Source organism: Pinus tabuliformis, chromosome X (genome assembly GCF_031772625.1).
Source record: "Pinus tabuliformis cultivar Carrire ecotype Pingquan chromosome X, CPIR1, whole genome shotgun sequence".
Lineage (NCBI taxonomy): Eukaryota > Viridiplantae > Streptophyta > Pinopsida > Pinales > Pinaceae > Pinus > Pinus tabuliformis.
In genome coordinates this window covers 1,419,304,138-1,419,319,723 of record NC_142308.1, presented here as the reverse complement: position 1 = coordinate 1,419,319,723, position 15,586 = coordinate 1,419,304,138, and the positions used below count along the sequence as shown (strand labels likewise).

General features: G+C 30.7%; 1 protein-coding gene across 1 annotated transcript; it reads right to left on the bottom strand.

Annotated features, from left to right (window-relative positions):
- Positions 1-8,487: 8,487 nt before the first annotated feature.
- Positions 8,488-14,936, bottom strand: LOC149145358 (uncharacterized). The gene is made up of 4 exons (XM_089450179.1): positions 14,622-14,936; positions 11,912-12,022; positions 11,519-11,560; positions 8,488-8,970 (listed from the first exon to the last, which is right to left on the bottom strand). Exons 1-4 carry the CDS (start codon positions 14,743-14,745, stop codon positions 8,663-8,665), a joined length of 585 nt encoding a protein of 194 aa, XP_089306305.1. The 5' UTR covers positions 14,746-14,936; the 3' UTR covers positions 8,488-8,662.
- Between the last annotated feature and the right edge of the window lie 650 nt (positions 14,937-15,586).

The window sequence follows — 15,586 nt, the reverse complement described above, 5'->3', positions numbered from 1 at the left end:
TGTTTTACATGACCACTTGGAAAAGTCACATACATCACCATAACCTTTTATTTCATGACATATGCAGCACCCATATTTTAGCACCATTAATTTTCTCATAAGTCTCAAACCAATCTCTATAAAATATCATATAATTAGAAACATCTTAATCTATAAACCATCCATTACAATAATCTATTTACTAATAGAGTTTCATATAAAATAAACAACTTGGGAGTTTTGATATTTCCATTTATTGCTTCTCTATTAACAAAATTACTAGCATGTCTTTTATATTTAGACACATCAATCTTGTTTTTTCTAGAATCCTTAACATAGTGTCGAAACTTACCACAATATTAAAAGAAGTCATTCTTCTTCACACTTGTATTTATCCTTGGTCATACCTCACGTTGATGCAAATTTACATTACACTTGCTTCCAACATCCCATTCGCATGGCTTTCCTCTATATATCTTTTTCTAAATTTTAAAACTTAATGTTAAGATTCTTCCTTCCTCTTCTTGCAATAGAATTACTATCAAATCATTATACATTCAAGTGCTCTAACTCTTAGTAAATATTGGTGATAAATAACAATTATTCATCTAACATACCGTTTAACGTGACAATAACCAAATCAATGCATGCTATCTTCTCACCAATGTCACCTTGGCATTCCTTCAATTCTTTAATTCTAGAAAAAAATTATTAGTAATTTCATTTTCTTCCATTTCTATTTAGATAAGGTTGCTTTTTAAAAACAATATCCAATTTTCATTTTCCATCTCATACATTCAATCTTTTAAGTAGCTCCGATGTTTCTTGGGCCTTTTTGCATTTTCTTATATGGGGAATAATGTTATCTTTTACATACATTTTTAAGATAATTTTTGACTTGTTTTCTCTTTTTTTATTTATTATTGAATTCAGACTGTGAGATTATTTAGAAATATGAGATTATTTGGAAATATAATTCCTACTTATATGTAAGAGTTGTTTAGATCTAGTTGTTTTCTAGATTAATATGTAGTTGAGATATTCATTCAAACAAATGATCGTCTGTCCCAGACAATTTCCATATCCATATCTTGAGACAACACTTCATATATATCTAGACAACACTTCATATATATCTAATATTATTTGATCAATGTAGTGTGTGTTCATTATCAAATTTTAAGTTTGTATCAGAGCGTCGTTATTTTTGTATTGAGACCATTGTGAGGTATCGTTGTTGCCACTACCGATAGACTGGTATTTGCTGTTGGAGCGTATGTGAAGGGCGAGTCTTCTGATAGAAGAGGTCGACTGGTGGAAGAGTCGAAAAGCAAAGGGCATAGTTGTTGTGTAGTTGTGAAAGCGTTGTTCGGAAGTGTGCTTCCCGAATATTGCTATTTTGAAGCCACATTCTAGATCGCTGTTGGGTTCCACTGATCTGTATCACACCATATGCGGCTTGTGTGTAGGCAAGGATTCCCGGATGAGCAGCCTGCATGTTGCGGTGTTGAATGAACAAATAAAGTGGCATGCTGAGGAGGCAGAGAGTTGTTGCCTGCAGAGTTCCAACGAAGGAGAGGCAAGGCCTATCGTAGTTGAGAGCCCGTGTCAGAGTGAGAGCCATTGCATTATTTCTGCGTTAAGTCCTACTGAAAGCCTGCGAACCTGTGTTTTGTGTGAGTTAAGGAGTGTTATTATTGTTTACCATTTGAAAGAAGGCGCCTATTGTAATTGTCGTGCGACAAAAAGTAGTTTTGCATCCTGAATCTAGTGTGGATGCAGGAGGAGCTTGCAGCCTCGACGATATCTGTTACAGATCGTGTCCCTGTTGGAGAACGTGCCACTTAGAGAACATGCGCATTAAGTCTGAAGGTCAAGCCTGGGGCAGTTGTGAGGACGAGCAGTGGAGTCTTGGGCCTGTAGCTTGGTGAAAGCTGATGGTAGGAGAGGCGATCTGTAGATCTGCCCGGAGAGCCGTTGCCGATCTATCACTGCTGTTTTGAATCATGTGTGGAACGTTGATATGATCACTGATCGCTATGAGTGGAGAGTCAATCTAATAGTTGCTGTGAATGTACGAATGGAGATCGTTGGCTGAACTGGAGATCGCGCTAGAACGTCGAACGTGGTGTGGCGACCTCATGGAGATCTGAGCTGCATAAAGGAATCCGTGTAAAGAGGAATATATTCCTGCAGACATGTGCATGGCAGCTAAAGAAAGTTTGAAGAGGCAGCTACTCTGCTTGGGTTCAGCCCAAAACTGTTGCGGTGAGTTGATCCCTGTGTGTGGCGACCATGTGGTCAGCGACTGATTAGATAATGCCTTGAGGAGTGCCCTTGCCCACTTTGGCGGTGTCTGGTGATTCTTCGCAGAGTTGCATTTTGTGGCTCACACTTTTCAGCATTTGCTGCAAGTAGCAGAGTTGTATACTTGTGATTGCAGGTGTGGTGTTGAGATTTAAGTTTATAACGCCCTCCACCAAAATCTCCTTGTTTCGGTCGCGTTGCAGACTGGTGTCGAGGTTGAATATCTAGTAGCTTTCTGATGGGTTCATAGAATTTGCCTATGAAGATCGCCAAGGCGAGCATTCAAACACAACTCCATTGGCTTGTCATGTTTTATCCATTAAATCACTACTCGAGTCGAATCTTGAGGGAAAATCCAAACTGTACAAGGATATTGCTTCGACTCATCTTTTCATGATGAATAATATTCGTTACATCGTTCATAGAGTTAAAGGCTCAGAGCTCAGGACTCTTCTCGGTGATGATTGGATTGGAAGGCACAGTGGGCAAGTTCGTCGATATGCTACAAACTATCAAATATCTGTTTGGAGAAAGGTCTTATCTTGCTTAAGAGATGAAGGGATCTATATTGGTGGAAGCTCTTCCTCCAAGGTTTCAAAGTAGGCTCTCAAAGATAGGTTCAATAGCTTCAATGCTATATTTGAAGAGGTATACAGGAATCAGATAGCTTAGTTTGTTCTAGATCCCAACTCCGTGTAGAGCTATGCATCTATGTTGAGGAGAAATTGCTTCCAGCATACTGAATCTTTCTGGGGAGATTTAGGATGCCCTTGGAAGGTGTGAGGCATGCAGAAAGGTACATTAAATACTCACCGTAGGACTTAGAGAATTTTATACTGGATTTGTTTGAAGGTTCGCCAGGATCCATGCACAAATCAACGTGGAGGACGATGCAACAAACTAGCGTGGAGCTATGCTAAATTTTTAATTGTTGCGAAGCATTTTGAAGGCAATTTAAAGGTGGAAGCTAAGGTGATTTGGTTCATATTGATGAGATAGCTTAATAGATATGACCATCTTATTGGAGCTATGACAACATGTGGATCTTATTGGAGCTATGACAACATGTGGATATTAGGGTAAGACAATAGGTGTAGTCATTTTGTTAGAATTCACGATTCTAACTTATGAGAGCTAAAGCATGGAGATCCAAAATCAGTATGCCAAAGTTAAAAATGAAAATGCCAAAGACCCAAAAGTACAAAGCATATGATGATAGAAAGATTCAAGTGAGAAAGGAGTGGTGTGCTCTAGCATATGAATCGTGTGGTGTATCCATATTTAGTGGCAAAGGATCTAAAGGGAAACATAGTGAAAGTTTGTTTGAGTTTGTAGAATATACTCATGACCGTGATAAAGTATGAGTCACACATTGTAATTAGCAAATCTACATGTCATATATTGTTTTATAATGTTTCGTTGTAGTCCTTGAAATGTTTTATGTACCGACTGTAAGACCTAAAGAGATATGCATACCCCTTTGTTATGTGTTTTCTCTACTAGAGAGTTTTTAACACCTTAGAAGAGTGTGTTATGTGGGATGGATATGATGGTGTGGACTGTATTGGTTGTAAACTCCATGAGGTGAAATTTTATATTTAGGGGGAGTTCATCGAGAGGTTGGATGAACCATGTATGTGAAGGACTTCCTAGTAGACTAGCGGTTGCAGTGGTTTGGTACCCATGCATCTCAGTAGATGGTTATTCCTTTATATGGACATTGACAATTTGATGATGTTTTCATCAACAAGGTACAAGGTGTAATTGTTAGATTGAATCAGATGTAGATCTTTGCTGATTGAGATCGAGACAAGTAGTCCTCAAGGGGGTGACTTGGAAATATAATTCCTACTTATCTCAGTTGTGAGCCATTTTATGTAAAGGAGTTTGTTCCTATTCTCTAGGAGTTATTTAGATTTAGTTGTTTCCTAGATTGGTGTGTGGTTGAGATATTCTCTCAACCAACTAATTGTGTGTTCAATATAGTTTCCATATCTTGAGACAACACTTCATGTATATATGTAATATATTTGATCAATGTATTGTGTGTGCATTATTCAATTTTAAGTGGATTTTTGTCTTAGCTTAATATTCACATCTAATTAACCAAACATTGGACCCTTTCATTAAAAATCTGCAACTTAAATTTCTAATTTACATAATGTTCCCTGTCTAATTTCTCCAATTTTTAGGAACAATCATCCAACAATTCTCTTGAAATATAATTCAATTACCTTCAACAACTTTCTTACTAGTTGCTCTCTCTTGTAGGCAGTGATTAAAACATGTGCATAAAATATGTGATGGTGTTTGCTCGAGAGAAAATCATTGTCACATATATTGTGAGTTTCTCATCAACACTTGATAGAATCATATTCATTATGCCATCTTTGGTTGCTTCTTCATTGGGATTGGAATTGGGAGGCAACATTGTCTCTCTCTCACTCCTCAACCTGAAACTGGGATCAGATGGTGTGGGAACATGGTCTATGAAAATATGGGTTAGAATTTAAGAATTGTTGAAGGAACATTCTTCCCTCAAGAAAATGTACTGGCTACCAAAAAAGAAAATTGAACAGGCACTCTCTAAATACATGCCACACACCTACCTACTTTAAACCTCCTTTGTATGGGAAGCCACCATTCAGAGGACCTATGAGTTATGGGCATTACTAGCACAACCCTGTTGAATTAATGGATGGTCGGTGGCTTTTAGCATTCCTTGCATTTTCTGGTAGCTCCATGAGTAGTATACCCAACATCAAATCACTCCTCCATATGATCAAATTTCTATTTCACAACTTTTCATGCCATATGAATGCAAACAATAATTGCCTCATACCCTCTCACCTCACTCTGATAAAATACGAGAGGAATGTCTTACCATCACCCTATTCATTGAGCATGAACATGCATAATTTATAGGTTCAACATATTCCTAAATAATTTAATAAACATAATTAACAAACTTGCTGATAATTCATTTGTATTACAATTAATTTATCAAATTACTCTTAAAATAAGGAGTTGTCTTTAGTGCGACTTTTTCGACTTTCTGGTGCCGGAATCTGACGGAAAAATTTGAGGCGAAATCTTGATTTATGTTATTTAAACTGGTTTTTTGATTGCATACATGGATTCAACACCCTAAAAAATCCCTAGGGCACTTTGATTGTGTAGGGATTACCCATCAAACCTGTGATTTCAATAAATTCTTGCTGGATTTTAGAGAAATTAGACCAAAAAAACCCATCTAAAAAACTTCCAAAAAGTCGCACTAAAGACAACTAGCTAAAATAATACCATATTAGTGACAATAAAGATTTTAATTACACCAAAGTATGATGGGTTTGGTTAGGGAAATTTGACCAATAAGATCTTTGTATTTTCGTCCTCCTCCCTCCAAATAAAAATTGACACATGACACTGCAACCATCATGGAATTAGCTAGGAAATGTGTTTCCCTTTAAAGTTTTCTAAATCCCATCCTAAATGAAAAAAGAAAGATTCTAATCTCTAAATTTTGAGATATTTTGATTTTTCATTGGTTTTTAAATTAATTTATCATAAAATTAAGTTTTATTGGATTTTTAAAACTAAATCTATAAAAATATTAGAATAATAATTTACATTTTTTATATCTAAATGTTTCAAAATCAATTTATAATAAAATCTATAATATTTATTATACAAAATTTTAATATATATTATTAATATATAAGTATTTTTGACAAGTGGCACTACAACCATCATGGAATTAGCTAAGTGTTGTTTAAAGTTTTCTAAATCCCATTCTAAATGAAAAAAGAAAGATTCTAATCTCTAAATCTTGAGATATTTTGATTTTTCATTGGTTTCTAAGTTAATTTATTATAAAATTAAGTTTTATTGGGTTTTAAAAACTAAATCTCTAAAAAGATCAGAATAATGATTTTTTTTTTTAATATTTTAAAATTAATTTATAATAAAAAATTTAATATTTATTATACAAAATTTTAATATATATTATTAATATATAAGTATTTTTTATTCTTTTATTATGATTATACTATGATATTATAAAAGAGGGAACAAAAAGATTTAGCAACAGTGAAGAATGATACAAAGATGTGATGGAGCTTCAACTAGAGTGTAAGGAAATATTTAATTCTTGTAGATTAATCATGGAGTAATGTCACTTTTGTGCTGCCTTCTTTTAATCAATCTAATGGATTGGATGTGCCTTTAATCTATCAAAGCTTTGGCCAAAATCAATGCCATTGGTGTTGCTTTTACCCCAAAATGGAAAATTATGGGGACTTGGATAGTGATTTGAAGCATTCAAGGATTGATAGTTTTATTCGCAAGCCAAGTCTGTGACTTGAGATCACAGACGGTGTGCATGAGATTTCACATGCATGGCTTAGAAATTGGTTGGTGAATTCAAGATTGTCTACTTTAGAAGATAACTCATATTCTAATTTTTTTTATGTGATTGCAGTCACCATAGGTGAGATGTCCTACCCATTTCGCTTAACTTTTTTTCTTCTAAATGACTTTTATATTATCATGGTTCCCATATTTACAAAACTTAGATCCTAGAAGTTCAAAACTAGAACATAAATAAACTTAACGAGAAAATGACTGACACAATTAAATTGTTTTTCCTAGAAGAGTGTCTCTCTTTCCACCTCTGGAAGAGCGTCACTCTACTCCAGTTCCAACTCCTCTATTTCCATTTCCATTCCTCTTGTTTTGACACTGGATTGTGGCGAAGGAACTAACAATGACATCTTTTTGAATACTGAAAATGCCTTCTTCAATCCTAATAGCAACCTAATTCTCTTCAGCTAGAGTGTAAGGAAATATTTCATTCTTGTAAATTAATCATGGAGTAATGTCGCTTTTATGCCGTCTTCTTTAATCAATATGGTGGATTGGAAGTGCCTGTAATCTATGAAAGCTTTGGCCAAAATCAATGTCATTGGTGTTGTTTTTACCCCAAAATGGAAAATTATGGGGACTTGGTTGGTGATTTGAAGCATTCAAGGATGCCGCCTTCTTTTAATCAATATGGTGGATTGGAAGTGCTTGTAATCTATGAAAGCTTTGGCCAAAATCAATGTCATTGGTATTGTTTTTACCCCAAAATAGAAAATTATGGGGACTTGGATGGTGATTTGAAGCATTCAAGGATTGATGGTTTTATTCACAAGCCCAAGCCTGAGATCACAAATAACAGATGGAGTACTTTTTCACTACATGGCTAAATATTCACAAATCTATATTTTCAAAATGCAATTTAACAAATTTAAGCATAACCCTTAATTAAAAATGAAATTTATTTACATAATAGTTTAAAAAACCTCTAAAATCTGACACTTTCTTTGCAAGATAAACATACCTATCTACATAATTATTAATAATATTTGATTGATTGATTAATTGTAAATGGCATAAACTAAAACACTAACCCTGATCTATATTATTTATGACTAGAGCAGCCATATAAATTAAATGACTGATAAAGACCCATAGACAACAATGTATGATAAACTTCAATGATGCATTTCACATTACCAAGATTTAAAAAAATCATAAAAAATATCTAAATTATAACTTTATTTTAAATTATTTTATTATCATATTTAAAAATTCTTAATCATGGAGGTTCATTTTTAAGTTATAAATAAGCTTTTTACAATACCATGGTTTATTAATACTACAATATGCTAGAGAAAAAACTTATTTAATAATAGTTATAATTATAATTATATATATCTATATATAATCTAAATTTAATTTTCATAATTAAGCTGAAAAACAAAAATAGCATAACTATCTTTAAAATAAATTTTAATTTTGATAACTATTACTACTAAAATTATTAAATATTTTATAAAGTGAAATTTATACCATTTACTTATTAATTATCAATAATCAAATTGAAATTATAAAAAATTTATTCCAATATAACAGGTCTATCTATATAAATAAAATAACAAATGGTATAACAACTATGCTATTCATACTTCAAAAAAAATAAAAAAAATATGATATTCGTTCTAATGTATTTTTGATTTATATATTCATTATAATGAGTTTTTGATTTATATATTTATTTAAAGTTTTTGATTTAATATATAAATGTAATAGATGTGATCTAATTGACAAAATACTTAAGAACAAGAATTCAACAAACTAAACTATTCATTGAAACTATTATCATTAATGTTATTAATATTATTACATCTTTAAATTTAAGATTTAATTAATTCTGTCTGGTTCAAACAGGATCATACACACTGGGCTATATCATCTGCACAACATTCCACAAAAGAGAAGAAATCATCACTGCGTTTAATTCACATCGTTTTGTTTTAACTTTCCTCAACTCCTAACAGAATTTGGCAGATTTGAATCTGATGGGGTACATGTAGGAATTCTGATAAGTAAAACGTATTATCTGGCCTGCGTGGATTGGCCTGCCACCATTAACGAGGCAATCATTGTCTGCAACGCGCTTGAACAGGTTGGGATTGACCACTTGAGCAGAAGCGAATGAGCCACAGTAAACATGAATTTCTGATGGACTGCAACCAGGCTGTATCATGCATGATATTACTATTTGGACCACGAATTGAGGTATCCCGGAGGTGATGTCTCGGCTCTGGGAAATGCTTATGTCTCTGTATGTACACATACCTGCAAATATCAACAGGTGATCTCATCGAATTATAAGGATTCTGAACATCATCAACAATTTTTTGGATACATCGAGAAAATTATAGACTCTACAATGTTTTGTTGGGAGTAACGCTATTGAATAAATAAAACAAAATAAAACAAAACTCCCTTCTGCGTTGTAGGTTTGAAGCCGCTGAAAACTCTTTCAAATGGGTTCTACGGCACAAAACTTTTGAGGTGGTGGAACCCTAAACAATATACAATATCATGATGCAAGTGAGAGTATTAGTGTAATTGTTTAATTTTTGGAGTTTCCATTTTGTTTTTGTTTGTTTGTTTGTTTTTTTTTTTTTTAATTTGATAAAATGAATTGGAATCACAAATTTGATGTATGAATTATAGGAATGTGTAAAATCTTACAATATCATGGTGCAAGTGAGAGTATTAGTGTAATTGTCAAGTTTAATGTATAAATTATATGAATGTGTAAATTTTTATTGAGATGTTTTAAGGTTTTTTTTCTTCTTCTATGCAAACTTTTATCTAAGTGTTTTAGGGTTTTGAAATTTTTTTTTAAATGAATTTTTTTTTATCTGTCAATTCCCATCTCAATGCTTTAGGGTTTTTTCATATATAAACTTTCATCTAAGTGCTTTAGGGTTTTTTCACATTTGAATTTGTTTTTTCACATTTGAACTTGTTTTTTCACATTTGAACTCCCATTTAAATGCTTTAAAGTTTTTGGGATTTTTTTTAAAATGAGATTTTTTAATAAGTTTTTAATATATAAACTTTCATCTAAATGCTTTAGGGTTTTTCACATTTAAACTCCCATTTGAATACTTTAAGTTTTTTGGGTTTTCTTAGATGGAAACTCTCATCTAAGTGTTTTAAGTTTTTTGGATTTTTTTATACTTAAACTCTCATTTAAGTGTTTTAAGTTTTTTTTGGTTTTTTTAATACTTAAACTCTCATTTAAGTGTTTTAGGGTTATTTTCTATATGAAATTTTACCAGTGCCTTTTGTTGTTTTTTCATAGGTAAACTTTCACATGAGTGTTTTAAAATTTTTTAATGTATAAATTTTCATTAAAATGTTTTATGGTTTTTTGATGTCTAAATTTCTATGGAGTATTATATGGTTTTTCCAATACTAAATCTATTTATATATTAAAAACAAATACCAGTTAACCAATTAGGTAGCAGCCTATGGTCCATCCCAAAAACCTGGTGTCTGAATCACATTTTCAACGTACATTGTTTCTCGTTTGTTGCAGTACATCGTTTCTCCTTTCGTGCGGCACTACAGTGATTTATATCTTTCTCTAGCGGCGCACAGAGCCTACTTTACAGGGCGCATGCTTGTACCATATTCGTTTTTGTTTTTATGAGCTTGCACACCTTTAAAGGCTCTGCTTCGTTATAAGGAATTTCATACCATGAATTCCATATTTCTTTTTCGAACCGAATAATGTCTAAAGCAAATCACATGGAAGCATTGACATGCCAATTGGATTTGTTTGGCTACAGCTATGGGTGGAGACATCACAAGGCATCACACTATAAAAATCTATGAGTTAATATTTTTTTTCGTTTTTAAATTTCAAAAAATTTCAAAACGTAAGTAGATAAGAACTGAAAGGTAAAACAAGTTAGATGAATAGGAATGTACGTTAAAATTTGCGTTCATATTAATTTCTTCAAATTATTTGTTTATTCTATTTCAAGAGTAGATTTCAGAAATTTAAAAAAAAATTGATGAAAATGAGTGAAGTAATATGAAAATATTAATAGAGTTGTTGGTTTAAAATAGATTTCTGATTGTATATATAAATTCAACATTATAAAAAACTTTAACACTCAGATTGTAAAGAACAACTTAAACTTGTGTTCCAACAAATATCTATAAGATTTTAAGCAAATTAAATCTGAAAAAACAGGAACATCATCCAAAATATATAGCAGATAAACTATGGCAATATTAAGTGACATGAGTAAAATTTAACAATTAATTTCAGATTTTAGATTTTTGGGATTTTTAGATTGCTGTGATAGATTTTCCAGATTAATCTCATTCATGTTGATTGTTTTAGATCAAGATTTGGAACCTTCAACTAAGGTTCATTGTCATGATAAAATTATCAATTTTTTAAAATAATTGATTCCTTGCATACCTATCAAAATTCTAAAATATTCCCAAATATATTTAATTGATTTCTTTCCTACCTATTAAAATTCTAAAATATTCACAAATATAAATAATTGATTTGATTTAATCTATTTAATTTTTAGAATATTTAAAAATCTACCATCAACTTAAAATTAAAATGGTCATTCAAACTCAATTTAAAACAATCTGAAATAAGAACATCCTCTCTTTTTCAAATACCTCTAGCCCATAAAAATATATGGGAAAGTATATATATGTTAATTTAGCAGGTAGAATTAGCTAAAAGGCTGTATAAACCTGATAATTAAAATCCAAGGACGTTTCTTCAATAGATAAATTGAGTAAGGAAAGATAAATTGAGTAAGCGGAAAAAAAAATCTAAACCTCCCCAACTTACTCATAATCCTCCGGGCAGGTAAATTTTGAATGCCTTGGCTGCCTGCAACAATCATAATAATTATATTATTTTAGAATTTATGTTAATATATAATATTTTAGATATTGTTTTGGTTTAAAAAATCATATATATATCGAATGTGGATTAATATTAAATAAAAAACATATAATTTACCGTTCCATCATACATAAAAATAATTAATTTTTAATTAAATAAATATTTTTTCAATTAACTATAAAAAAAAATCCAATTCTTTAAATTTAACGCCTAAAATTTCCCAGTTTTGGAAGCAATTAATGTAACATAAAAATACTTGAATACTGGTTCATTATTAATGAATACAAGTTATGAGGTTATCTGGTAAGAACCGTAGGCCTTAGAATTTCAGCTTACTTGATCTCAGAGTTGCATGGCTGCTATCGTAAGACCGACTTTGTTGAGCTTCCTCTAACTGACCTGGAGGCCACTGATCTATGTTCAAAATTCCCACATTATATTCTGCTCCTGCAGCATCCCACAATTAACCAACCAAAAAAATAACATCTAATGGATTAGATATGTTGAGTATTCCAAATGGTGAAAATATAGCTGAAGCCCCCCCACAACAATAACAATCTGACAAACAACAGAACTAGAAATGTTGTATCTAAAATACTTTGGTAAAATAACGTTAAAACATAGTTCTTCACATCTAGTTGCTGTGTTGTAGTACTGCACTGCCTGTGTCTTAATAAACTAAGTGCTTTACAGCAGAGATTCAACTGGAGAGCAGAGTTTAAAGTTTAAACTAGTAGAAATTATTGAATCTTATTGTTCATGTTGGTTATTCACTGTTTATTCGGATAGAGAAACCCACATAACACCTCGCAGAGGGATAGAATGATAGAAGTAGCAAAGTGATGAATAGTTGTAACTGTATCAAAAGAAGCTGGACGTTTTACAGAATTAAACTCGCAGAAATTATCCTATCATACTGTTTATTATCTGTTTTTTAATTCACCATTTATTATCCACAGACAGCTCACACTATAACACCTCTCAGGCATGGAACCACCAAAATATTGGATTGTTGTTATGGTTAAAAAAAAGAGTTTTGTCAAAGGAATTTAGTTCAATTGGCATTGTTTATGATTTCTGTTCCAATTAGTATGAGTTTTTAGATATATGTTGGTTTTTGTGGTATTTATGAAATACTGGTTATATCAGATAAAATAGTAACAACTATTTGTACCAAGTTACAAATTGTGCCTAATAAAATATACTCATTACTATTAAAAAAAATTACATTATTTTTACTCATTTTTTTTTTTTTAAATTAGCAGAAATGATTGTTTCTCCTTACTTAGATTGAAGTTGATTGTTTATTATTCATACCCTAAAAATTCCCATAACTCCTTTCAGCTGTAACTTATTGACCTTACCATTACAATTTTAGACATTCAATTAATTATTTACTTAGATTGAAGTTAATTGTTTATTATTCATACCCTAAAAATTCCCATAACATAACTCCTTTCACCCGTAACTTATTGACCTTACCATTACAATTTTAAACATTCAATTAATTATTGAATTGACTGTTTATTATTCAACTAGAAAAATTCACATTTCCCAAGTAACTTCTTTATCTTACCATTACAGATTTTGGACATTCAATTGGAGAATTAATTGAATTTATAGTTAATATAAAAATTTATTTAAATATAAATTAAATAATTGTAATTAATGTGAGTATTTGATTATTGAGAATTAACTTTATTGAAGTTAAATATATTAAATTTCTAATTAAAAATTATCTAATAAAATATAAAATTAAATAAATATTATTATATAAAAAAACCAATACTAAAATATAGATTACTGTTATTATATAAAATTAATAAAATAAAGAATATATATATATATATATATATATATATATATATATATAATATATATATATATATAAATAAGAGTCAAGGGAAAAATTATAATTATATTAAAAGATATATTAAATTCATTTTACTTTTTAGAGAAGGAAAATGAAATTTTAAATTCATATAAATTATTGTAACTTACAATATTGTTACTTATTTTAATTTAGAAATTTACAATGTAATCTATTTTAATTTAGAAATTTACAGTTTCTTCTTATTGTAATTCCATTTTATTTAAAAACTTACAGTTTCTTCTATTGTAATTTATTTTAACTTAAAAAAAGAGAAGAGTTTTTAATTTTAGTATATATTATTTTATCTTTATGTTTATTATTTACTATTTATTATTTTGTTTATAAATATTTAAGCCATAGATATTTAAATAATAGTTTTTATTATTTATTTACACAATATATATTTAAATAACCGTTTTTCATTAATATGAATCAGAAAAATAATAAATTATTTAAATTGTATTAAAATAAATTAAATCTTCTACAATATAAATATGTATGGATTTATTATAACTATTTTTTTAGAGTTTCGGTATGACTATATCTTCATCCATCTTCATCATATCTAATATATCATCATTATGTGAACCGGTGACTTCTCATTAAGAATGTCTTAAGAACGTATTTGATCACAGTTTATCCAAACCCTATAGACAAATTTATTATAATTTTGAAAAAAAAAATTGGAAAAAATTAAAATCAATATAGTAATGAATTACTCTGATATTATAAACTAGACTCGACAACTTTACAGCATAGATTTATATATTTAATAAAAGAAAAAATATTTTAAATTATTAAAAAATAATTTATTTATCCAGTTAATTTTTCACATACTGGACACCCATTAACTAGTAAAATCTCAAACATATTGAGTTTAATAAAGTTTACAGTGAATATTTAGTTTAAGGAGATCTTTTTAAGAATTTTGAAATTTTTTGATGATGGCATTTTGTTGTGGGCAAGTAAATTTTCTGTCCAATAATAAACTAAATAGCCTTACAATTTGATTGGGAAGAAAAAAACTAAAAAAAAATATCTGCCACCAACAAACATGTATCTTTCCTACACAATAACCATGAACTGAATAGACTATGCACTGCATGACGAACAGTTTTGAGCGAAGATTCTGAGATATAATAATACAATGCAAAAAGTGAAGTTTTGGGTTACCTGCAAAGAGTCTTACGAGAGCAGAGGCAGACGCAGATGCAGTCAAGCCAAGAGATATATAAACAAGAAGCAAAGTAGAAACCCGTCTGAGAAATAGCCCGCAAGTCACGCACTCCCTGGCCATTCCAAATTCTCCTTAAAAATCTTCTCGCAAACCCTGTTACGATACTGGATTTCCAGCACTTTACAGAAATAAACAATCCTACTGGAGGTGACAATACCATTCAATGTTCAAATGTCTGCAAATTCAAACCGTTTGAATTTGCAAATTCAGACCTCTGCAAATTCGTATAAACGATATGATATGTGGAGAAAAAGTAAAGCCAAGGAAGGACAGCAGGAGGGGGTCTGGAAAGCACAGGTATCAAAGCAGTGGTTATGATAGTGGCCTTTCCTTCTCCTTGGAGTCAGTAAGATGCTCTTCCGTTCCTGTTCTGCTGTGATTGTTGCAATGCTTCTTGTCAACAAAGAACTTTCATATTATTTATGTTAATTGCCATATTAGATTGCAGTGCTTTTTATTATAAGTTATGTATTTTTTTTGAAATTTGTTAGAATTATAAAGTTGAATTTTGAAATTTTCAGAATTCAATAAATTACTAAACTCATATATATATATATATATATATATATAATAAAAACAAATTTTAAATAACAAAAAATCTCTATTCTTAAATATATACTCCAAAAATTTATACATAGGGAACACCAATTAGATTGAAATTTTAGCTGTCTGCTTGATCTTCTTGCTGGTTTTTCTTTTTACTATTTTATTGATTCACAGTTCCCAAACTGAAAAGGTATTGGGTACGGTACAAACATCAGATTGGTCTGTTTTGATTGAAAATTACTTGACAGTACTGGGTCAGTCCATACATTTTTTTGTATTTTGTTATACTCTTCTGCTTGGTAGTACCTACTGCCCTGCTATGCTGTGGCAATTGTGGTAATTCTATGAATGTCAT